The sequence below is a fragment of the Triticum aestivum genome, chromosome 6D, assembly GCF_018294505.1.
Source record: "Triticum aestivum cultivar Chinese Spring chromosome 6D, IWGSC CS RefSeq v2.1, whole genome shotgun sequence".
Lineage (NCBI taxonomy): Eukaryota > Viridiplantae > Streptophyta > Magnoliopsida > Poales > Poaceae > Triticum > Triticum aestivum.
This window is the reverse complement of record NC_057811.1, coordinates 377,316,109-377,341,437: the sequence shown is the minus strand read 5'-3', so window position 1 is coordinate 377,341,437 and position 25,329 is coordinate 377,316,109. Positions and strand designations below refer to the sequence as shown.

Genomic DNA, 25,329 nt, shown 5'->3' with positions numbered 1-25,329 from the left:
AGATTCACGTGCTCCCGCCAAATTACCACAGCCAGTTAATCTCACCCGGATTCAGGATATTATGTGCTCCGATCTGAGTTCCGGGGCGCTTAAAAATGGTAGGGTCGTGAGTGATTGAGTGGAAGCAATGGCAACCCACGAGCGACCCGTCCTTTTGATCCTCCGCTGGTCCGTGACCGTGAGGGAGACGACGACGCCGATGTTGCCCCCGGGGCCCGGCCATGCCACCCTCGCCACTCCCTTCAGATGCGATCAAACTGGCTACAGTTGCCTATCGACCTCAAATTAAGCCTCTTTTCTTTTCTTTTTGTGGTCCAACTTAAGGCGCTTAAAATGGCTCTGAATCCATCATTGCCGGTCGACTGCATTATTTCTGGACTGGAGGAGCACGCACGCTCTGATCGTTCAAGACATGGTACTGATTTGTTGCATCGGACCGACGAAATCGGTTGCTTCTGGCTTCAATCTCTGTGATGATACTGATTGGTTGCATCAGACATGCACGGATCGCTCATCGGAAACTCGTGCCGGATGTTGGTGCTGAACTGCCGATGCGTGCACGCGTTCGTCTGCGAACAAACATCCGGCCAAGAACTTCAGGGCGACCCTGATATGGCGCTGGTTTCGTCGCTTCTGCTCTGTTCTCTTGAGTGAAAAGTGAAGTGCTAAGCTGGTATAGATTACTTGCAAGCTGTATCAACACTACCACCTCCATGGATCATCGCTCAGATGTTGCTGAGATGCGTGCAGCCTGGGGCCTGGGCAGTAGCTTGAGCAGATGCGCTTGATATTCCGAGGAAGGTGGAAACGGGAAGGAGGATGGCGACGGGGACGGGGGAGCAGGCAGTACACCATGGATGGACGTGTGAGTGGTAGCAGGGGCCGAGGATTAATGGCTGATATAGACCGTGGGTCCGGTCAGTCCGCATCAAACAGTAAATTGATAATCTGGAAATTTGAGTGTAAGCATTTATCCTGTCTCGCTCAATCATGTTCTGGATAACTGCATTGCTCAATTTCACACAAGTGTGTGGCTGGATGCTCTGCATGATCCAACCAACCAATAGGTACTAGACCTATAGTACTCCCTCTTAAACGCTTTTATATTAGTTTACAGAGGAAGTACTAACTAGATGGCCACACCATGCATGCAAATTGCAATTTGGCAGGATTTCATTCTCATTACTGTGCATGGAGTATTGTACACTGTGCGTATTGTACTCCCTCTGTTCCAAAATATAGTGCGCCCGCGCTTTCCGAGGTTCAACTTTGACCATAAATTTAACCAACGAGACCGACTACGATGGGAACAAAAGTTATACCAATGAATTCGTATTCAAAAGAAGTTTTCAATTATATAATTTTTGCTCCCGCCGCTGTCGGTCTCGTTGTTTAATTTATGGTCAAAGTTGAAGCACGAAGAACGAAGGGAGTACAACCCACAGCCAAATGGTAAGTAGTGAAAACTTGTGTTGATCATATCTACTCTTACCAGAGCATGTACTCCCTCCGTTTCTAAAAATATGGAGATTTCAATACAAACTACATACGGATGTATGTAAACATATTTTAGAGTATAGATTCACTCATTTTGCTCCGTATATAGTCTATATTAAAATCTCTAAAAAGACTTATATTTAGGAACGGAGGGAGTAATTTATAGCTGAACTAGACAGTTGCCTAGCACTTCAAAAGAAATTGTGTAAACGCGCCCTTTCCAAGATAGCCACTTGAAAACCTAGGCACTTCTTCATACATGATCCAGCCACCAGTCCCAGGATTCTATCTTATCTTCCTAGATCACATCAACAATAATCAACCTATGGAGTTGTCCATTTGGTGAAAGCATAAAATGTTGCGAGTGTAGACCGTTGGATGGCTACTGACAAATTCACCATCTTAGTCATCCCAATGACCCTCCAAAGATTTACATTTCGGGCCAAAAGAAGTATGATACTTATTGTGGCTAGATTCCATCAAAATCCTAAGTTTTGGCACAATTTGATGAATCTTGAGATATATTCGGACAAATAAAACAAAAAACACAAGAATTCATGCAATTCCGGCGAACCCAATCACCTAATTGTGTCTGAAATTTGATGAACCGAAATTGCGAACCCGGTTTTAGGGTGTGTTTGGATTGCCACCGAAGTGCACCCTACCAAAGAAAGTTCATGTCCGAAACGTCGGCCCTTGTTGGATGATTGCTAAATTTTTCGAACAACTCTAGTTCATTTTTCTTGGCATTGTTGACCAACTCATGGGCAAAAAAACCTCAACCAAATTTTAGGAAAACTTGTGCACAAACCAAACACCCTAGCGCAACTCTTCATCCTCCCACATTGTGCGGTCGCTGTGATCCAGCGGTCCACGTAATCTTTGAAGTTTTCACCAAATAAACATTTCCACCAGGTAAGTTTGCCTTTTACCGAGGCTATATATAGCCATAGCATACAAGTAGCAAAGGCAGTAGTGTGCGAACTGGTGTCAGCATTTGCTGCTACTCACCTGGGTTCCAACACAAAAATTGCTAGTTATCCACTAGTAATCCAAAGAGCCATTGATCTGCAGATTGCAGAAAATGGAGGGAGCACTTGTCACCTCCAACTTCAGCATGTCTGATCTCTACCCCGCCAAAGCCAATGCTGCTCATGCTCCGAGATCGAGGAGGCTCTCCTACATCTCCCCTGCTGCCTCTTCTGCTGCTGCTCCGAACCCCAGCTACAGAAGGAGGAAGGGCACGTCGCCCCCGCCGCCGTCGGCTGCCGCCACCGCCACCGTCCTCACCTCGCCGCCGAAGCCGGTCGAGCAACAAGAGACGGAAGAGCACTTGGTCGACACGTCGACTAACAATGTAAGTGCTACAAGAGTGACTACCGCGAGAACGAGCAGGCCGTCTGATGCGCCTCGGTCGTCCAGGCCTCGCCGCCGGCCTACTGCTTCGCTACAGGCGGCGTTCTGCAACGCGCTGGAGGAGGCGATCAACACGTTCGTCGACCCGCCGGTGCTGCGTCCGTCGGTGGATCCGCGGCACGTGCTGTCCGCCAACTTCGCGCCCGTGGACGAGCTGCCGCCCACGCCCTGCCCCGTGGTGCGCGGCGTCATCCCGCGCTGCCTCGCCGGTGGCGCCTACATCCGCAACGGGCCCAACCCGCAGCACCTCCCGCGCGGGCCGCACCACCTCTTCGACGGCGACGGCATGCTGCACTCCCTGCTCCTCCCGACGGCGCCCGACTCCGACCCCGTCCTCTGCTCCCGCTACGTGCAGACGTACAAGTACATCGTGGAGCGCAACGCCGGCGAGCCGGTCTTGCCCAACGTCTTCTCCGGGTTCCATGGCCTGGCCGGGATGGCGCGCGGCGCCGTCACGGCGGCCAGGGTGCTGACAGGCCAGATGAACCCGATGGAGGGCGTGGGGCTCGCCAACACCAGCCTCGCCGTCTTCGGCGGCCGCCTCTACGCGCTCGGCGAGTCGGACCTCCCGTACGCCGTGCGCGTCGACCCGGCCACCGGTGAGGTGACCACGCTCGGCAGGTGCGACTTCGGTGGCCGCCTCAGCATGGGCATGACCGCGCACCCCAAGAAGGACCCCATCACTGGCGAGCTCTTCGCGTTCCGCTACGGCCCCATGCCACCGTTCGTCACCTACTTCAGGTTCGACCCGGCAGGGAACAAGGGCGCCGACGTGCCCATCTTCTCCGTCAAGCAGCCGTCATTCCTGCACGACTTCGCCGTGACGGAGCATTATGCGATATTCCCGGAGATACAGATCGTGATGAACCCCATGGGCATGGTGGTGGGCGGCGGCTCGCCCGTCGGGGCGGACCCGGGCATGGTGCCACGCCTCGGCGTGATCCCCAAGTACGCCGCGGACGAGTCGGAGATGCGGTGGTTCGAGGTGCCGGGGTTCAACATGATGCACTCGGTGAACGCGTGGGAGGAGGCCGGCGGCGAGGAGATCGTGATGGTGGCGCCCAACATCCTGTCCATCGAGCACACGCTGGAGCGCATGGAGCTGATCCACGCCTCCGTGGAGCTGGTGCGCATCAACCTCCGCACCGGCAACGTCACCCGCACGCCGCTCGCGGCGGCGAACCTCGACTTCGGCGTGATCAACCCGGGCTGCCTCGGCCGCCGCAACCGCTACGGCTACTTCGGCGTGGGCGACCCCATGCCCAAGATCGGCGGGGTGGCCAAGCTCGACTTCGACCGCGCCGGCCACGGCGACTGCACCGTGGCGCGCCGGGACTTCGGGCCGGGGTGCTTCGCCGGGGAGCCGTTCTTCGTCCCCGACGACGTTGAGGGGAACGGCGACGAGGACGACGGCTACGTGGTGTGCTACGTGCACGACGAGGGCACCGGCGACAACCGGTTCGTGGTGATGGACGCGCAGGCGCCCGAGCTGGACATCGTCGCCGAGGTGCAGCTTCCCTCCCGCGTCCCCTACGGCTTCCACGGCCTGTTCGTCACGCAGGCCGAGCTCCGGTCACAGCACCAATGATCATCAGATTCAGACATGCCAACACGTCCGATGTTTCCGCGCCATAGATTGCGTGCGACAATGTACAATAGTAGACCGACAGAGTGGTGCATGGGTAGGTCATGTATAGGATCCCATGACATACACATAGGAGAAATAGGTCATCTCATGTGTAGCATTTACATGTTTGCAAGAACGAACTATTGGTGAAAAGCATACTTGCAGGTGCAGTGCAAAAGAACAGCCTGAAAAATAGTTGCAACACGCGTCCAGACTGCAGAATTGCCAACTCATTGAGTAGTAGTACGAAACAAGGTATGAACTACACGAACTTCACAGGTAAGAGAGTTTCATTTCTCTCAAAGTTTTACACATGACCTCAATGGCTACAGAGTTCATACATATGTATGTACATGCTATTGGATTTCACGAAATCGGTGGAGCTACCTTGCATTTGATTACAGAAGAATCATCAATTCAGCATCCTCAATGTTGTTAGTCTAGAAAAACAGGATGAACATGGCTTCTCTTTTGTCTAAATTAACCTAACTGCTCCTATGGAAGGTATGAGATTATGATGATGCCAATATCATTAACAATCTTCAGAGCAATCTTCTCTGCAGCACTTCTCTTCCTAACATCCAATGCATTCTGTATTTTTACTCATCAAAGGAGATACCTAACAGAAGTTGCATAGATCACCAACTTCTCAAGATTCATGTGGAACATTCCACAGCCTAGAAAGGGATATAAAGGGCCTGGGGCTGAGGTTACCGCCCTTTATGACTTGAGAAGCACCGTCGCATGGCTCCAATGCGCATTTTACATAAGGTACTCCAGTGGCAGTCAACTTTTCTCTACGTCGCGCCCAGGTGACAATGTATAAACCAGAGATGATTAGAAACCCTCCAATAATACTGCAAGTAAACATAGCAGATTATACCTCAGATCAAAAGAGATGATAAACATTTATTGCTATGAAGAAAAAAAAACTGTACTTTATTAATCAATGTTAGAAACTTGGACTATCGACCTTTCAGATTATCAGATGGTCAAATAGAACAGGACATCAATGTGCATATCCTACATTACTACATACACATATTAACAAGTAAGTAGAAGAGGTCTGGAAAAGTATTTTTCACTTCAAAGAAAGGATAAATAGAAAAGGTTAACTCTAAAGAGTAGAACATATGATAAACATACTCTTACCTTCCGAAATAAATTGGACTGCCCAGAAAGAGCACTGACAAGAGAGCAGAGAGCACTGGCTGGAGAGGCATATATAGTGCCACCATAGCTGGGCCCAGAATTTTGTTGGACCATGTCAGTAAACCAGTATTAAGAGCAGATGAAACAACTCCCTGAAATAGGGGGGAAATAGGAGAATTTCAGTATTAGAATATTTATGGTGGCATGCGTCAACTATTTCTTCTATAGCCTACACAAACTAGCGTATTTTGCAAGTTTGCAACAATTATATCCGCCACAGTACTACATACATGTAGAAATTCAATTCATGGTCCCGTGCATGGGAAAGATAAATCTGACACAAAGCTTACAGCATATACAACAGCCGCAAACTCAGATGCAGTCAAAGTCCAATCTTCTTTACTGGTTGTTGAAAAAACTCCGGAAATAAGCATTAAAAGAGCTCCAAAAAAGTATGAGTAAGCTGTCAATGATAAACTGCAAGGGTACTTCACCAAAATTGGAGCCTGAAATAACAACACATGAACATAATAAGTATAAAATAACAAGAAAACTTTCTGCAATACAAATCAGAGCACATAGATCTTGTGAGCAAGATACTAAAGTAAGTCTAATACATAAACATATTTTCAACAACGTTAAAAGGGTGATCTCCTTCTATTAGTATAGTGATATTGGTTCTTAGAATGAAGTTTGATTTCCTCGGCCCATGACAAATCTTCTTGTGAGAATTCACCAAACAACATACCATGTTCAATAATAAGCAAAGGCCAGTTGGTCACACAGCATAAATATGGGCCTTTTCTAGGAAGAGCAAAGCCGGCCTAAGTTTTAATATCCTTCTCACTTCAAGAATGTCAAGAAGGCAGAGAAACCGTTAGGAATTGGGACTGAAATATTCATCAAAATAGAGTGCTCTAAATAGAGTTGATGTGATCTGAAGTTGCCCTATAAGATTTACTGATGTAACTTACAGAGGCTTTCAGCCTTTCAGAACTTGTGCCATGCATATGCTTGATAGAAAACTAAAGCTCGAGGTGTTCCGAGTTGACAAACATCAAAATGCAAACGGAATAGAGAGCGACAACAGCCTGAAAATCATTAATACCTGCAAAGCAAGATAAGTTGCCATACAGAGGCAGTTCCCTATTAAACATAACACTCCGATATGCCACTTTTCCAGCCCATATGCAATGAACCAAGATGATCCTGGCTCAGGTTGCAACATCTCGGTGATGACGACATTGCTATGAACATCAAGATCTAGCTCGCTGCTACCAAACACAGCTGCCCCCCTGTACAACACCATGAGAACAGCACCAAGCACACAGACGATTGTGCCACCAACCTTGGCACGGCCCTCGTGTGTGACCAAGCTCGCCGTTTCAGTGCTGAAAATGGTAAAATGCTTAAACCAGCAAAGAAAGAGAGATGCGAGTCTCTGAATATTTTTCAAGATTGAGTGAGACTGACCCCATGATGAGGGCCAAGATGAAAGTGAAGACGGGAATTGACGGCTGAATGGCGGCGGCGTAGGTTGGATTGGTGTAGCCGAGGCCGAACAAGAACAGTAGCTGGTTGCCAAAGATGCTACAGGACAAACAATCAGACGCATCAGAGCACGAAATTTGCAAGTACATAAGCAGCATTGCTTCAAGCGGTCAGCGTGTCTGACACCGAGCGACCGGGAGGCCAGGCTTACCCCGTGAGCCCGAGGAAGAAGAAGGAGGTAAGGAGGCGACGCGTGACGGGCGGCGGACGAGCCTGCGCGGGCGAGCCGCGGTGGCGGAAGAAGGCGATGGGAGCAAGCACGCAGAGCGCGAGGAGGTCGCGGTAGACGCAGAAGACGACGCGGTTGACGCCGACGTTGAGCGCCTGCTTCGCGATGACGTGGTACCCCGCGTTGATGAACTGCGACCCCACCATCGCCGCGTGCGCCCGCCTCGCTTCCCCATCCCGCGCCGCCGCCGCCATCGCGCCGATCCGATCCCACGGTCGTCGTCCCACGGTCTGAGTAGCGACTACTCCTCTTTGAACCTTTTCCCCACTGTTTTTTTTTTCGGAATTTTCCCCACTGGTTTTCCCCACTGGTTGGCTAGTGGACACTCGCAGTCCATGTGCTGGGCTCTTCCCAATTTGGAAATAGTTCTAACGGGCCGTCTTATTCGTATAGCAGCAACCGAGTGGATCGGCCCACTTCGCAGTTTTTATTCACCTTTTTCTTTTGCTGTAGACGATCCCTTGTTAGGCTTTCCACGTCGACATCAGTGTGTCTTTTTTCCCCCATTTTCTTTGTTTTTAGAAAAATAATACGTAATATGTTTTTGTCAAATACACAAGCATTTTTAATACGTGAAACTCATTTGAAATTACATGAAATATTTTTAAAAGCCATGAAATATTTCTAAATCTATATGGTTTTCAAAAATATGTGAACACTTTGATTGACTACATGGGCATTTTTAAAAGTGTGTGATCACCTTTTTTTAGTTGCATGGACATTTTAAATAAATGCGTAAACACTCTTCAAATTGTATGAAGATTTTTCAAGAGGCGTGACCACTTTTTTTAGTTGTACAATTTTTTGTTCTTAAAATGACTAAACACTATTCCAAAATTGCATTTTTTTTGAAAAAATACATGAACAAGTTTTCCTTTAATTGCTTGGACATTTATTTAAAATTATGGGAGATTTGTTTAATAATAACAAGATTTGTTTACATAAACATGAACAATGTTCTAATGACATGCGCACAAAATATACTTTTTTTAATTATTTATTCATTAAATAAACATACTTTCCTCAATTTATTTATATATCAAGCGAATTATCAGGAAAAAGAAATTGTGCATGTGTTAATGGGCCAAACTGACTATGCTCCATTTAATCTCTCGAGTAGGCTATGCTTGCAACCCATTCACAAAGAGACCCCTTCTCTTGTAACCACGAGTTGATAAACACACCCTGTACCATAAGCACCTATGGTATTTGTACTCCGCCAGCTCCCACCGGCATTGAGGTTTTTGTGATACCACTCTGGCAACAAAACCCACCCCAGGGTTCTGCCCCACGTGTATGGTCCTCTCACGATGGTGGAGTTGTCGATGGGAACTAATGGAGATGCGAAGGGAAAGGGCAAGGTGTTGAGGATATAACCCTTAGAGTCACCCGCCCGGCGGGGCCGGGTTACACATAAGGATCATCACCTGAAGCCCGGCGCCAAGCTTGTAGACGGTGGGCCAAAGATGGGCTTAAGACCCGGAGATGGCTTAAGGCCCGTAGTTACAACCGTCATTATGGTAGAACTTGTAATGTAAGGCACGAATAGTTAAGAGTCCAAGCCGGACACTCTTATGAGCCGGCCGGGACTCTCAGAAGCTGCTGGGCGTCAACCTCTCTATATAAAGGGACAACCCGGCAACGGTTTGGGGACGAGAAAGATCTGATCGAGAGCCAGGCATAGCAGTTAAGCTCCCTGGTCATCGAAATCCTAATCAATACCACCTCAACTGGACGTAGGCTTTTACCTTCACCGTAAGGGGCCGAACCAGTATAAACCCTCGTGTTCCTTGTCCCGTTTAACCCCTTCAAGCTTCCTAGCGGCGATGGCTCCACGACTAAGTCCTAGCTTGAGGACATCTGCCGTGACAATTCCACGACAGTTGGCGCCCACCGTGGGGCCAGCGCACGGTGGATTTGAGTTCTTGAAGGGCAGCTTCGAAGGGCTCAAGGGATACGCTGTGGGCCGGATGACCAAGAGTCGTCGCGGCAAGCTCTACATCGACGATGCAAGCTGGGGCCCCGACGCCGGCTCAATTGAGTATGGATACCAGGTCCCCTTCGGCGGAATTCATGTTTTCATTGGCAAGATTGGTGAGCCGGGCCCTGAGCCGGATCTCTGCGCCGATCTCATCGAGACGGCTCAGCGCGCATGACCTGCCCGGGCCCTGCCTGCCTTGAGGCATGCTTTTGTGGGATGTATCCATGGAGGGCTCTCTGGTGGATCTGGATCTGGTGATGAGACGGCCGCCGGTTCTGACGGCGAATCATCCACAGATGAGTCAAACTCGTTGTATCAACTTCAAGATGGCAGGCTAATGGGTTGTTCCGATGGTGACAGTATTCCGGACCCGTTTGAGCCGCTGAGCCGGGTTGGAATCTTCATGGCCGGTGCGCATCCGGTTCAGAACCCCGCCGCTGGGGCGGGCAACCCGGTGCCCTCGCCGGCTCAGGTGTTGATGGATCTCACGGACAAGCTGACGGTCCTGTTGACCGCCGCGGTTGACCCGGCGGATCAAGCTCAGCATGACGCGGAGGTGGCGCAGTTGAAGTTAGATCTAGTGAAAGCCAAAGAGGATCTGGCGGCAGAAGGGATCAGGATGGCTGCGGAGAGGGCGGCTCTCGACGCCCAAACTCAGTTGATTCAGGCGCAGTCCTTCCGGCTCACGATGGATCAGAACGCATCCAATGAGATCATGAGAAGGAGGCATCAAAAGGCCCAATCTCGACTCTCTCCGGTTTACGATCCTCGAAACCTCTTCAACACGCCAGGTGCAGGGTCTAGTAACCCACCAGGGATCATAGTGCCCAGGTCTGGGACCCCTGTTCAGTCACAAGTGATGGGGCCTCCTCGGGTGAACCCTGCCCCGCCTCAGTATGTGCCAATACCGCCGGGTCATTATGCTAACCCGTTGGAGAACATGGTCGCCGCAGCGGCACGGCTGGCGGCCCTCCCAATCGACGGCGACTCTTCGACGGCTATTGAAACCCGCCGGGTCAGGGAACTCCTTCAGACAGCGCTGGCACAGCAAGAGGCATACTCTTACAGCCGGGACAGGATATACTCGACCCCTCGTCCAGGCCGGAGCCCGAGTTACAGCAGACACATGGTCTTAGCGACCGGCTCAAGTAATGTCCGACGCCATGGCCCGCCCCTGGCCATGGCCCAGTTCATAACGGAGCCTTTCACGCAGCAGACCAAGACAGAGCGCGGCAAGAGGCGGAGCAGGTGCCTCAGTTGACGGCCTACCAGACCCCCCCGGCTTATCCGACGACTTCCGTCGACGTGGGTATCCCTACGAGGACTAGAGGTGTCCCTTGTTTAGTGCCGGCTCTCCGCAATGAATGCCTGCCCAAGGACTTCAAAGGGCCTAGGAAGGTGCCTAATTACACGGCTGATTTACAACCCGGAGCCTGGATCGAGAGTTACGAGATGGCCATGGAATTGCTGGAGGTCAGCGAAGCGGCGATGGCCAAGTACTTCACCATGATGTTAGATGGGACTGCCCGCACTTGGTTGAAAGGGCTACCACCGAATTCCATCGGGTCTTGGGCTGAGCTAAAAACCCGGTTCATCCAAAATTTCAAGGATACCTGTAGGCAGTCTATGTCAATTGTGGATTTGACTAACTGTAAGCAGCAGGAGGGTGAGTCTACGACACATTGGGTTCGCCGAGTTAAGGAGATAATACATTCATCTGATAAGATGGATGCCGGCTCTGCAGTTTTAATGTTGGAACAGAATTGTCGCTTCCTGCCCCTGAAGATGAAACTCGGGCGGCTCGAGCGTGATTGTAATGATATGGGTACGCTGATGGCGGCTCTCGTCAAGTATGCCGACTCTGATAGTACCAATGACCCCGCGTCAGATGATGAAAGGACAGGGAAGGGAAAGAAGAACGGCAATGGCAAGGGTCCTCAGCACAACCCGGGGAACCAAGGAGGCGGCAAGCGCAAGGCCGACGGCAACCTAGAGTTCGTGGCCAACGCCAGCTCACATGGTAATAACCAGCGACGCAAGGGGAGGCCACCTCCCCGAGCCGGCGGGTCAGGCCCGACGCTGGAGCAGCTATTGAATGAACCTTGTCCAAGGCACGACTCTAGGGAGAAGCCAGCTACTCATTTATGGAAGGATTGCGCGATCATGAAAGCCTTTAAGAATTCCAACGCCTTTGATGGCAACAATGGCCCGAGCGGCGGCTCAGGCGCTGGCGGTTTTCATGGCCCGGGCGGCGGCTCAAATTCTAATCCTCAGAACGGTCAAGGGGGCTTTAATCAGCAGTCTGGCCAGGGTCATCAACAGCAGCAGGGAGGTTATCAGACCAATCCAAAGCAGCTTAGTGGTGGACAGTATCATGTATTTACCACCAGTCTGTGTAAGCGAGATCAGAAGCTTCATAAGAGGGTTGTGAATGCCGATGGTCTGAGCAGCCTATAGTGTGGAGTAGGGAGGATCACCCTCCCCGGGTGGATAATCCGGGTCACTTGGCCTTGGTGGTGGCTCCTCAGGTGGGAGGATATAAGTTCACTAAGGTGCTTATGGATGGAGGCAGCAGCATCAACATCCTCTATTATGAGACTTTCCGTCGTATGGGGTTGGTTGATAAGAACCTCAGCCAGTCAAACACTATTTTCCATGGTGTGGTACCTGGTAAGTCGGCTTATCCAGTCGGCAAGATCGAGTTGGAAGTGGCCTTTGGAGACGAGCACAACTACAGGGTGGAAAAATTGACCTTTGAGGTGGTCAAGATAAGAAGTCCGTATCATGCCATATTTGGGCGTCCGTCTTACGCCAAGTTCATGGCACGGCCGTGTTACGTGTATTTACAGCTCAAGATGCCGGGTCACAATGGGACCATTACGGTCCACGGCAGCCGGAAGGTGGCCTTGGAGTGTGAGGAAGGTGATGCAGCCTATGCAGAATCTGTTTGCGCAACAGAGGAGTTGAAATTTTACAAGGACAATGTCGACCCAACAGATATGACCTCTCTGAAAAAGCCAACCACGGAGCATGAGCCAGTAATGAAATTTAAGTCGGCTGATGAGACTAAACTTGTTGATTTCATTCCAGGTGATTCATCTCAGCAGTTTAGCATCAGTGCCAATTTGGATCCAAAATAGGAAAGCGCGCTCATCGAGTTCATCCGTGAGAATAGGGACATTTTTGCATGGAAACCTTCTGACATGCCAGGTGTACCTAGAGAACTCGCTGAGCACACTCTCAATGTTGATCCGAAATTTAAGCCGGTCAGGCAATTCCTTTGGCGGTTTAATGAAGAGAGGCGGAAAGCCATTGGTGAAGAGGTGGCCCGGCTCTTGGCGGCCGGGTTTATTGTGGAAGTCTTTCACCCAGAGTGGTTAGCTAACTCGGTGCTCGTGCTCAAGAAGAATGGCACCTGGCGGATGTGTGTGGACTACACGGACTTAAACAAGGCATGTCCGGCTGATCCTTTTGCTCTTCCCCGTATTGATCAAATCATTGATGCTACGGCGGGTTGCGAGCGCTTAAGTTTCTTGGATGGTTATTCTGGATACCATCAGATTAAAATGGCAGTTAAGGACCAGGAGAAGACGACGTTCATCACTCCCTTTGGAGCCTTCTGCTATGTGTCTATGCCTTTTGGGCTCAAGAGTGCACAGGCGACTTATCAGCGTTGCGTGCAGAACTGTCTTCATAACCAGATTGGGCGCAATGTTCATGCTTATGTGGATGATATTGTGGTTAAGTCCAGGGAAGAGAAAACCTTGATAGACGATCTGAGGGAGACCTTTGATAATCTCCGGGTTTACAAGATGATGCTTAACCCGGCCAAGTGTGTTTTTGGTGTTCCTGCAGGCAAGCTCTTGGGTTTCTTGGTTTCTAACAGAGGCATTGAAGCTAACCCGGAGAAGATCAAGGCCATCACCTCCCTGGCTAAGCCGGCGTGTATAAACCACGTCCAGCGCTTGGCGGGTCGTATCGCTGCTTTAAGCCATTTTGTAAGCCGTTTGGGGGAGAAGGCCATGCCATTATATCAGTTGATGAAGAAAACTGATGACTTTGTCTGGAATGATGCAGCTAATACTTCTTTTGAGGATTTGAAGAGACAGCTGGCGGAGCCCCCAGTCCTTGCTGCTCCAGTTGACAAGGAGCCTTTATTGCTGTATGTGGCTGCTAACACACGAGCCGTCAGTGTGGCCGTGGTGGTGGAGCGCAAGGAAGAGGGTAAGGAGCATCCGGTTCAGCGGCCGGTTTATTATGTCAGCGAAGTACTCATTGAGTCCAAGCAGCGGTATCCACATTGGCAGAAGCTTGTTTATGGTGTGTTCATGGCAAGCCGGAAGCTTAAGCATTATTTCCAGGGTCACCCCATCACTGTGGTCAGTTCTGCCCCCCTTGGAGATATCATTCAAAACAGAGAGGCCACAGGGAGAGTGGCTAAGTGGGCTATAGAGCTCGGACCTCATGGTCTGAAATACGTACCACGCACTGCTGTTAAATCTCAAGCCTTGGTGGATTTCATCAATGATTGGACAGAGTTACAAGTGCCCGAAGAAAAGCCGGATAACACATATTGGATGATTCACTTCGATGGGTCCAGGCAATTGGAGGGCTGGGGGCTGGGGTTGTATTGGCTTCCCCTAAAGGTGACAAGTTCCATTACGTGCTACGGTTGATGTTTCCTTGCACTAACAATGCGGCTGAGTACGAGGCCTTGCTCCATGGTCTTCGGATGGCTAAGGAAATGAGCTTGAGCCGGGTAAGATGATTCGGCGACTCGGACTTAGTGCTCAACAAGTATCGGGCAAGTGGGATTCCAAGGACCCTCTTATGGCGGCTTACCGCCGTGAAGTTGATGCCATTGCCGGACACTTTCAGGGTTACCAAGTAGAGCACATCGATCGCAGGAAGAACGAGGCGGCTGATGCTTTAAGCCGGCTGGGCTCTCAGCGAAAACCGGTGCCGCCTAATACTTTCTTGGATGTCTTGTATAACCCTTCTGTTAAATTACCTACAGAGGAAGACTTGGATGTCCCTGACCCGGAGGCACAATTGGTGGCGGCTCTCCACATCATCCCGGACTGGACAGTGCCATATCTGGCTTACATGACCCGGGGAGATTTGCCTGAGGATGAAACTTTGGCCAGACAAATAACCCGGCGGTCTAAATCCATGGTTGTTATCAATGGTGAGTTGCATCGCCGCAGTGTTACGGGAGCGTTCCAGCGCTGTGTCTCCCCTGAGGAAGGTCAAGAGATCTTGCGTGAGATTCATGAAGGGGATTGTGGCCATCATGCCGGCTCAAAGTCTCTTGTGGCCAAGGCTTTTCGTCATGGTTTTTATTGGCTGACGGCTCATGCTGATGCAGAGGACTTGGTCAGTAAATGTGATGGTTGCCAAAGGTTCTCACGACGGGCTCATGTGCCGGCTCAGGAGCTGAGGATGATCCCAATTACTTGGCCCTTTGCGGTCTGGGGGCTTGATATGGTTGGGCCTTTTAAAAGGTCCAAGGATAAGAAGACCCACCTCTTGGTGGCAGTTGACAAGTTCACAAAGTGGGTTGAGGCAGAGCCAGTTAGCAAGTGTGACGCGGCCACGACGGTTCAATTCATGAAAAAGGTGATATTTCGCTTTGGTTTTCCACACAGCATTATAACTGACAATGGTACCAATCTGTCCAAGGATGCGATGGAGGAGTTTTGTCAACGGGAGCATATTCGACTTGATGTTTTCATCAGTGGCTCATCCTCAATCCAATGGTCAAGCTGAGAGAGCTAATCAGGAGATCTTGAAGGGCATTAAGCCCCGACTTTTGGTCCCTTTGCAACGGACGCCGGGTTGTTGGGTGGAGGAGCTACCCTCCGTGTTGTGGAGCATCAACACTACTCCTAACAGGTCTACAGGTTTCACGCCTTTCTTCATGGTTTATGGAGCGGAAGCAGTCCTCCCTAGTGACATCCGTCATGACTCGCCTCGAGTGACGGCTTATGTTGAGGTGGATAATGAACAGGCGCGCCAAGATGCTCTTGACTTGTTGGACGAACAGCGTGATGTGGCAGCAGCTCGCTCAGCGATTTACCAACAAGACCTGCGCCGTTATCATAGTCGCCGGGTTAAATCCCGGGTCTTCCAGGAAGGCGATCTGGTGCTCCGGCTCATCCAAGATCAAACAGATGCGCAGTATTGATAAGGTGGACAGAAATAAACAATAAATACAACAAGAGCTTACAGGCTCAGGGGTTACCTCTGACTCGGAGCTGTCGCTTAGTTGCAGCAGCTCTGAAGCAATAGGCCTACTTCCCTTCTTGCGGGGAGCGGCTCTCTTGGCGGCTTTCTTAGCCTTCCTGGCCTTTTTGGCCCCCTCATGGTCATATTTGACCTTCCAGAATTTGTCATCGGCCTGAAAAATACAATGACGATTTCTTAAGGATAAGATGAAAAATTATCTAAAGGAAAAAATAAGATGTTCAGATCAGCGGCTTACCGCTGGGGCCGGGTTGGTCTTGCAGAAGGGGCTTAAGCCGGTCCTTCCGCAGTCTGCCAAGCTCTCATTTAAGAGGGCCTTGGTCATTTCTTCAGCAACGTCTTCAGGAAGATCGTTGCGGCTGTGTCGCAGGGGGTCATCCTTCCGGCCCGTGTAATCACACATTAAGCCGGGGCGGCGGCTCAAAGGGATCACCCGCCAGGAGATCCAAACCCGGACCAGATTGATGCCATTGAGGCCATTGCCCAGGAGAGCCTTGATCTTATTGATGGTGGGGATCAGGGGTTGGCGCTCCGCCTGAGTTAACTTGTCGGACAGAGGGTGAGTTGGTTCCAGACGCGAAGGACGAAAGCCGGGCAGCGGGCTCTCGTCAGCCGGCGACGTGTCTTGGCAATAGAACCATGTCTGGTTCCAGTCCTTTGGGTGGCTTGGCGGCTCGGCGTAAGGAAAAAGGCAGTCTCTCCGTCGCTGAATGGAGATTCCACCAAGTTCCAAGCTTGGCCCGTTGGCGCACTCGTTCTGGCGGTTTAGGTAAAAGAGCTCTCTGAAGAGTAGCAGGCTGGGTTCTTCTCCAAGATAGACTTCGCAGAACACTTGGAAGTTGCATATATTGGACACAGAATTGGGTCCTATATCTTGTGGCCGCAGATCAAAGAAGTTCAGCACGTCTCTAAAAAACTTTGAGCCGGGCGGTGCGAAGCCCCGGCTCATATGATCTGCGAAAATTACCACCTCCCCGTCCCTTGGCTGTGGTCTCTCCTCTTATGGGTCGGGGGCGCGGTAGGACATGACGTCCTTCTTGGGCAGGTAACCTGACTTCACAAAATCCGCTAAGGTCTCGTCGGTGACGTTGGACCTCATCCTGTTGCAAGTGATGGGTGATTTGGGAGCTTTGGGAGGCATGGTGAAAGTCGGAAGCCTATGATAAAAGGAAATGTCCGGTTTAGTTATAAGCTGGAGGAAATTTACAGTTCAATGTTTAAAGTGGCGGCTTATGGAGGGGCCTAATGACATATATCCAAGTGCATCGGGTTATTTAAGCCGCTGGAGGTATTGAGGGTAATTCAATCGTGCAGCTTTGTTGTAAATGAGCCAGAAAATTTTACGGCGCGTGGTTTCTTTAAGCCGGAAATGTAAACCGCCATGACTCAGCAGGTGCAATTTTTTACTAAGTGTGGTGAAAACAGGTTTCACACATTGCAGTAAATAATTTGGATCAAAACGGTCGGCTAAAAGGAAAGTTTCTAGACCTAAAAACAAACGCAAAAGGAAGTTCTTGGGCTCGAACGGAGCCTTTATGCAGTGAAAAGAGATCTATTTGCATTTGAAATGGGTGCCAAACAGCCGCCGCGTTGGTTTTACACTATCTTAAGATCAAGAAAGGGCGGCGGTGGTGAAATCTATGAAGAAGTTCGTGACGAACAGCGAAGAACACCGGTGAACTCAAAAATCTTAATGCAGATCTGAGGAACGGAGAGGAAGGAACTTACAGATGCAGATGTGCTGCGAGGGTTCGCCGCGGTTCTCTGGACGGTTCAGGGTGATGCAGCGGCCAAGGTCGACGAGGACGCGGAGCTCTGTTGCGGCGGCGGCGGCGGCGGAGCTCGAGCAGCACGGGAGCAGCGAGAGGAAGGAGACGACAGAAGGGGGAGAATGGAAAAGACCCGAGGTTCGGGCTATTTATAAGGCCAGACTCATAAGTGGGCGCGAGAAACGAAGAGGCCACGGCGCGGTTATCTCAACATAAAACGCCTCGATTCTCGGGATGGCAGTAAAGATAAGATCCGTTGCGGATATGGTGGAGTAAAAAATGGACTTAATGGAAGATGACGTCACAGCGGATTACCCGGAGTCCCGAGGATGACGTCACGCCGGGTTATGGCTTTCACACAATTGTAAGCCGGACCTTCTCTATCGAAGGAGTTGAAGATTGACATGAGCCGGCTCAAATCAATCTAGGGCCTAATTTTGAGGATATAACCCTTAGAGTCACCCGCCCGGCGGGGCCGGGTTACACATAAGGATCATCACCTGAAGCCCGGCGCCAAGCTTGTAGACGGTGGGCCAAAGATGGGCTTAAGACCCGGAGATGGCTTAAGGCCCGTAGTTACAACCATCATTATGGTAGAACTTGTAATGTAAGGCACGAATAGTTAAGAGTTCGAGCCGGACACTCTTATGAGCCGGCCGGGACTCTCAGAAGCTGCTGGGCGTCAACCTCTCTATATAAAGGGACGACCCGGCAGCGGTTTGGGGACGAGAAAGATCTGATCGAGAGCCAGGCATAGCAGTTAAGCTCCCTGGTCATCGAAATCCTAATCAATACCACCTCAACTGGACGTAGGCTTTTACCTTCACCGTAAGGGGCCGAACCAGTATAAACCCTCGTGTTCCTTGTCCCGTTTAACCCCTTCAAGCTTCCTAGCGGCGATGGCTCCACGACTAAGTCCTAGCTTGAGGACATCTGCCGTGACAATTCCACGACACAAGGGAAGGGATTGATTTGATCTAGAAGAAGCCATGAGGAGGATGAAGTTGAAGGACACGGAGTTGGATGATGTGTTCGTCAGCGAGGTGGAGATCGCCGACCTCTCGAAGGCGTCAAGATGGTTGGCTGTTGCAAGGGTGAAGTCACGCAAATTCTTCAGCCATAATTCCTTAAGGGCATGACGAGGTATGCCTGGAACTTGGCACATGAACCATAAATCAGGGAACTTGATGATAACCTCTTTGTGATCCAATGTTTTGTTTAGGAGATTGGAACAATATCAGGCTTGAGGGCCATTGGATTTTCCAGGGTTTGGTGGTGATGATAGAGGAGTATGATGGGGAGGGCACACCAAGTTAAGTTCAGTTGGAACATATCAGTGTATGGGCACAAATCCATGATATCTCAGATTTATACCGGTCTGAGCCCATAGTAGATCAGCTAGCATGAAGAATTGGTCAGGTCAAGAGCGTCAGGATGAACCCATGTAGAGTTTTTGATGATAATTATGTCTGGTTCTGCGCCAAGATAGAAGTGGCAAAGCTCCTTACCCGATTTACACCATTGAATCTTAATGGAAGGGTGAGGATATTTTTTCTTATGAAATATGAAAAACTTGGTTACTTATGTGAAGTTTGTGGTATCCTAGGCCATAACTAGGAAGAATGTGGTGATGGTGTTTGTTGGCGGTAAAACTGGCAGACCTCGGGGTAGGGGGTCCCGAGCTGTGGATCTCGGATCGATGGTAACAGGAGCGAAGGAGACAATATTTACCCAGGTTCGGACCCTCTCGAAGAGGTAATACCCTACGTCCTGCTTTGATTGTATTGATGATGATGTATCGAGTACAAGTTGGATCTACCTCATGATCATAAGGAGAGTCCTAACTCTAGGGCTAAGTGAATATGTAATTGTGATTGGGTCCCCTATATGGGCTAAACCCTCTGACTTATATACAAGCCAGGTAGCGCATCTAGGGTTACATGGTCAGTATCCAGGGGTACGCATGGAGGCGGCAGGAGATGTCTTGGAGTATACACCAAGTCTTTGGAAGATGCAGTCTTGATTACGTCCAGTCGTGTAGCTTCCGGAGTCCACCCGAAGGAGAATGAGGGCCTACATGCCCAGCCCGAGGACTATAGGTCGACTAGGTTGGCACCCCCTAGTCCAGGACACCGTCACTAGCCCCCAAACTGGTCTTCTACGCCGAGGACGACCTCTCCAATTTTAACAACTTTGAATCAAAAGTCCTTGGCTCGACAGACGAGTTCCCCCTTTTGATAATTCGAGGTACTTTCCTTTTTAAAGCCACCGTGGACCACTCCTCGAAGGAATGGCATCCCCTGAACAGGACCTAGCCGAACCCGCTCATCGTCCGAAGACGCGAGGTTACTTAGCCATGAAGGTCTGCCGCGTAGGTGTGAACATTGCTTCTAGCCTGACGACGTTATCGAAGCGGCACCACCCACGACTGGGTGGGCAGTTACTGCTCACTCAAATCGTGGCCCAAGGCAATCCTCTTATTGGCACGTCCCATCAAAACGGAGATCGTGCCCGGTTTCTAAGGGATATCATTAAGACTTTGTTTCTTCCTATACATACATCTTTTTTACAGGTAATGGCGATTTCAACGGCACGACCAGAGGGACTCTTGGCCTTTTTATCAGCCTATATAAGAGCAAAGGGATAGCGACGGGAAAAGTACGCTCCCCTTCCTTCCTGCCTACTGCCTCTCGAGCTCCAGCGCCCAGATCCAATCCCGAACTCACTTCGTTCCCGCAGCACTTCTCCACCTCCATCCCCAGCAATGGTAGAGGCCACCCTTAAGGGGAACTGGGCCGTCTCCTCCATTATGGAGGACACCATTTTGGAGTTGTGCAGCGCGTGGTATATCCCCACTGAGGTCAATACTCGAGTGTGGATCTGCACCAGCGAGTACCCGCTCCCCGTCCTGGGGAGAGGGTTGTCTTCATCCCCCACCTCATCAGAGGTCTGGGATTCTCGCTGCACCCCTTCATGGACGGGGTCATGTTCTTCTACGGGCTAGATTTCCACCATCTAGCCCCAAATTCTATTCTTCACCTCGCCTCCTTCATCACCGTCTGTGAGGCCTTCCTCCGCATTGAGCCACACTTCGGGTTGTGGTTGAAGATCTTCGGCATCAAGATGAAATCCAGTGGCTCCGAGCTCGCAGACTGCGGGGGTGTGATGATTAGCAAGAAGAAGAAGGTAGGCTAGTTCAAAGGATCCTTGATGCGGAGCATCCCACGTTCATCCCCATGTACACTCCGACCACTCTCCAAGCCCAAGAGGACATATGACGAGACCTCGAACATACGCCATTGGACACAAGGTGAACTCGTTCCTCTCCGAACCATCACTTTCTACATGTGAGACATGGCTACTACCTCAAACATATGTGTTGTGCATGACCAGGAGCCAAGAGGGAGACCATGGACAAGACAGCGAGTACACCAAGCGCGAGGAGCAAGAGAAGGAGCTGCTCGGAAGCTTCAGCCACCGGACGACCGGACAATGCCGGACGTCCGACACTTGGACACTCAGCCAACCAGAAGGGCCAGCCGACGAAAGCTACAGTGGCCGAACGACCGGCAAGTACCGGACGTCCGACACCTCCCAGGCCTCGGACGACCGGCGCCACGGCGCTAGAACGATATTTACGGAATTCTGAAGACTTCCGGACGTCCGGACCGTCCCGAGCCTCCGGACGTCCGACACCCACCAGACGTCCGACGCCTGTCTGCGCATAGTTCGGGCCCGAGGCCCATGTACCCTTCACTTCGCCCCCATTTGCACTATGACTATAAATAGGACACCCCCCTCCTCCTAGCTAGGGTTAGCATAGGTTTAGCTCATTTAGAGGTAGAGCTTTGCTCATCCATACGGATCTACTCCACGAGAGAGACCGCAGCCTCTACGGAGAAGATCCACCTTGGATTCAAGACCCCTCACAGGAAGATCCCCTCGCGGATTCAAGACCTCCTCACGGAGAAGAACCGGTTACTCTATGTATTGTCCTTTGTTGGATTTGGATCGTGTATCTCTTTGTGTTCCGAGGATCTAGCACATGTGTGATCGTTCTTGTTGGTTTGAGTGATTTCTCTCGTGTTCCTCCTCGTGTTTTCTCCCCGTGTTCTTCGTGTTCTTCGAGGGATCCCACTCCAATCGTGAAAGATCGGCCTACACCGGGTTAGCCCTGTATCATATGGTATCATGAGCCACGTTGATCACGTATTTGGAGTCCCTCCCGTTGTTTTCTAGCCTTCTTTTGCTTGATTTCGTCCTAAAATTTCGAAAATCCCCACCAAAAATAGCCCCAATTTTTTTTTATGATTTGTTGGTGTGATGAAGTTTTGTTGGATTTGATTCATGGATTTGCTTGGTTTCGAGTGGATCTAGATTTTCCCCAAGTTTTCCCATCTTTCATCCACAAAATCTCCTCAATTTTAACCCCACAATCCCCAAATTCTGCCCAAAATCGCGCCCCGGATCTCAAATCCCGCATTGACCCCGATACACAGGACGACCGTCGCTTTACCGGACGTCCGGAACCCCCACGAAGCACCGGACGTCCGTCATCCACCGGACGACCAGAACCAGCCAACAGAACGAAATTAGCGGATTTCCGTGCCCGACCAGACGTCCGGCGACCGGACGTCCGGCGACCGGACATCCGTCCATTTACGGACATCCGACACCTGTAGATATCAACTTTGGCTGATTTTTGTTTTGTTCATAACTAATTCATCCGAACTCCGATTTTGACGTTCTTTAGCTCGTTTCGAAGCTATTGACATACCCCTTCCCACAAAAATACCACCAACATCATTTGACTCCATCAAATTTTTGAAACTTTGGCATCTTTGCCTAGGGCTTCCACCACATCATCCGCTACACCACCACCGACTTCCGCAACCTAACCCATTTTGTTCCTCATCGCATTAGTGGTTGTTTGAGTTGTGATTTGAGTCTCCTAAGGTGTTTTGGCTACTTAGGGACGGTTGCTTCTTCATCAACCACCACCACCATTTCCGCATAGGCTTGCCCGCCATACACTTCCCCCACCCCAACTTAACCCGAATTTGTTTGAGCTTGTTTGAGTTGTGGCTTGCGTCTCCTAAGGTGTTTCGGCTACTTAGGGATGGTCACTTCAACTTTGACTCGCATAACCCATCATTCCACTTCCGCATTGCCAAGTGCAAAACTACCACCGCTTTCCGCTACCACCATTTGACTTTTGTCCTTGAGATTTTGAGTTGTGGTTTTCCGTTTCCTAAGGTGTTTCGGCTAATTAGGGACGGGTCGACATCAAGAACACCGCCACTCATCATCGCCAAGGACGGTAACCTCGAAGACATCATTGTACATTCCCCTTGCAATTGCATTGATAACCCCTAACCCATTTTGCGCTACTTGCATATCGAGACTAGCCATTTGAGTATTGCCGGCAACGTTACTTGTGCACATTAGTGATCTACACCATCCATTGCATTGCACTTGCGAATTTGTGAATCTCTTTCAACATTATTGACTCTTGCTAACATTTTGCATCAAATTTTTGTGCCACTATCCTCACCGAGCTCCAGCATAAGCCTTATTTGTGTAGGTGTGAGAAATCGACGAGATCGGTACCAATTGTGCTATTTCCTTGTTACATCATTGAGTGATCATTGATCCATTTTCAACATCGGTCAAGGTACATTTGGTATAGTTCTCTTTCTCCCACTCATATTTGCTCGAGTCTTGTGATGGATAGGCAAGGCATTTCATCTCCGGTCTTCGACAACAACGACGGCGTGAACAACTACATCACCAAAGCGTCCATCTTTGATCTACAACGACAAATGAAAGGTGCACAATCAAGATTGCGAGAGCGCATCGAGAACCTTTCCACCGACATTCGTCACTCCGAAGCAAGGAAAAGGGACTACATCGACAACAAGCTTTCTGCCCAAAAGGAGGAGCAAGATGCAAGGATGGAGGAGATTCGGGCCTTGATCAAGTCTACTTCCAATTCGTCATCTTCAATGCGGCGATGACCAAGTCGATCATCTTCAGAGCGCCCAAGCGATGCAAGCGCAAGTCGTCCACGTCCACATCTCCATGGCGAGCACCATCACGTTCGTGTAGGGATGGCAGTTTTGCCCATGGGTATGGGTACCCGCGGGTACCCTACCCGAAAACGATGGGCATGGGCATGACTTGGAAAGATATTGTACCCACGGGTAATGGGTATCCATACCCACAAAATCTATGGGTAGGGCATGGGTATTCAATTGCGCCCATGGGTAACCCAATGGATACCCAAAAGAAATTAATAAATCAAAATTATTCCTATGACATGTGGGGTAAGCATCTATGGCCCAACCCTAAATCTTGTATTCTCTAAACCAGCCATAGGTCATAGGCCTGCAATCGCCTGCTCGACACTCCTCTGACGTCCTATGTAACTTCTTGAAACAATGAAATCTTGACTCATCGCCATCGGACTCCTCTAAACTCTCAATCCAGTGACCCCCAATTCCAGCTGCTCATTCCCACTACGTCGGGCTTCCACCAACCGTTGCTCATAATCCCTTGATGCTTCCAAGAAGCCACCCATCGGAGGAGACTATGTTGGTGCCATAATGACCGCCCATATCACTTGAATTTTAGACTCATTTCTCTAAAAAAAATCAAAATTTAAATGCTATATATGGTACCCAATGGATACCCATTGGGTACAGGATACCCGATGGGTATGGGCATGGGTATCAATTTATGCCCATGGGTATTGAAGTGGGTGGGTATAGAAAGTTTCTATGGGTATGGGTTTGGGTAGAAGGAGGTTGTACCCGCCCATACCCTACCCATTGCCATCCCTACGTTCGTGATCCACAACGTCATGAAGGGCAAGTCACCTCCAAGCATCATGTGCACGACGACGACGAACGACATCTACTACGAGCTCAAGCACGACAACGACATCATCAACATGAAGATGCTCAACACGCGCAAATGCACAAGTCTCAACAAGCTCTAATTCACGCCAAGTCCAAACTTCATGAGCAAAAGAGAAGACCGCGAGACGAGCACCACCAAGACGGAGCTACGGCTACACCAACCACTTCGGCATCTTCGCCAAGTGTTCTCAAGGCATCTTCGCCTTTAGACGTACGACATCTTCGCCTACTTCCTGTGAGTTCGCCTACATCGACATCTTCAACAACAAGGCGGCCACCTACGAGCGAGGGCGACACTTCCATCTTTGGAAGCCCCTCAAGGAAGATGGCCGAGCATGGGAAATTCCCTTCGGTCATGGAGACGAGCTACAAGGTGCCACATCATATGGGCCTCCAACAACAAGGCGGCGACAAGAAGGTCGAGCTAGGGCCATCCCCTTCGACCACGACGATGAGCACGAACCTCTTCAACAACACGAAGACGACGCCCATATTAGACTCATACTCCGAGTCAAGCTACGCGCGCACATGAGACCTTATCTTTGGTCTTGGAGGAGAGTGATGATGTGCCATCTTCTGCCTTCATCCACGGCTACGACTACGACATGATTGAGCATGGAGACGTTTGCACCTACACCTCTCCGACACCCACATATGACGAGATGTCCCAATTCCCATGCGAGGAGAGCCACCCCACCATGAGTGATATGAGTGACTCCACCATATGTGACATTGAGTGCATTTCCTATGAGAGGATGAGTGTGACCACCACTAGCCCCACACTTGAGAGCATGCCACACATCCTATGTGAGGTTGAGAGCCATTTGAGTGACTTCACCAACCATACGAGTGAGAGCATCCAAGAGGGAGTGAGTGAGCCACAACACTTAGTGAGTGAGGTAGTTGACACGGCACATGAGGCCACTATGATTTCTAACGAC

At 50.2% G+C, this 25,329-nt stretch overlaps 2 protein-coding genes across 2 annotated transcripts; one reads left to right on the top strand and one right to left on the bottom strand.

The window, feature by feature from the left end:
• Window positions 1-2,457: 2,457 nt before the first annotated feature.
• Window positions 2,458-4,696, top strand: LOC123145208 (9-cis-epoxycarotenoid dioxygenase NCED1, chloroplastic). The gene has a single exon (XM_044564572.1). It carries the CDS (start codon window positions 2,582-2,584, stop codon window positions 4,499-4,501), a length of 1,920 nt encoding a protein of 639 aa, XP_044420507.1. The 5' UTR covers window positions 2,458-2,581; the 3' UTR covers window positions 4,502-4,696.
• A 137-nt stretch (window positions 4,697-4,833) lies between these two features.
• LOC123145209 (WAT1-related protein At5g45370) lies at window positions 4,834-7,751 on the bottom strand. Its single transcript, XM_044564573.1, has 6 exons — window positions 7,395-7,751; window positions 7,166-7,282; window positions 6,801-7,083; window positions 6,043-6,198; window positions 5,693-5,844; window positions 4,834-5,397 (listed from the first exon to the last, which is right to left on the bottom strand). Exons 1-6 carry the CDS (start codon window positions 7,664-7,666, stop codon window positions 5,190-5,192), a joined length of 1,188 nt encoding a protein of 395 aa, XP_044420508.1. The 5' UTR covers window positions 7,667-7,751; the 3' UTR covers window positions 4,834-5,189.
• Window positions 7,752-25,329: the final 17,578 nt, after the last annotated feature.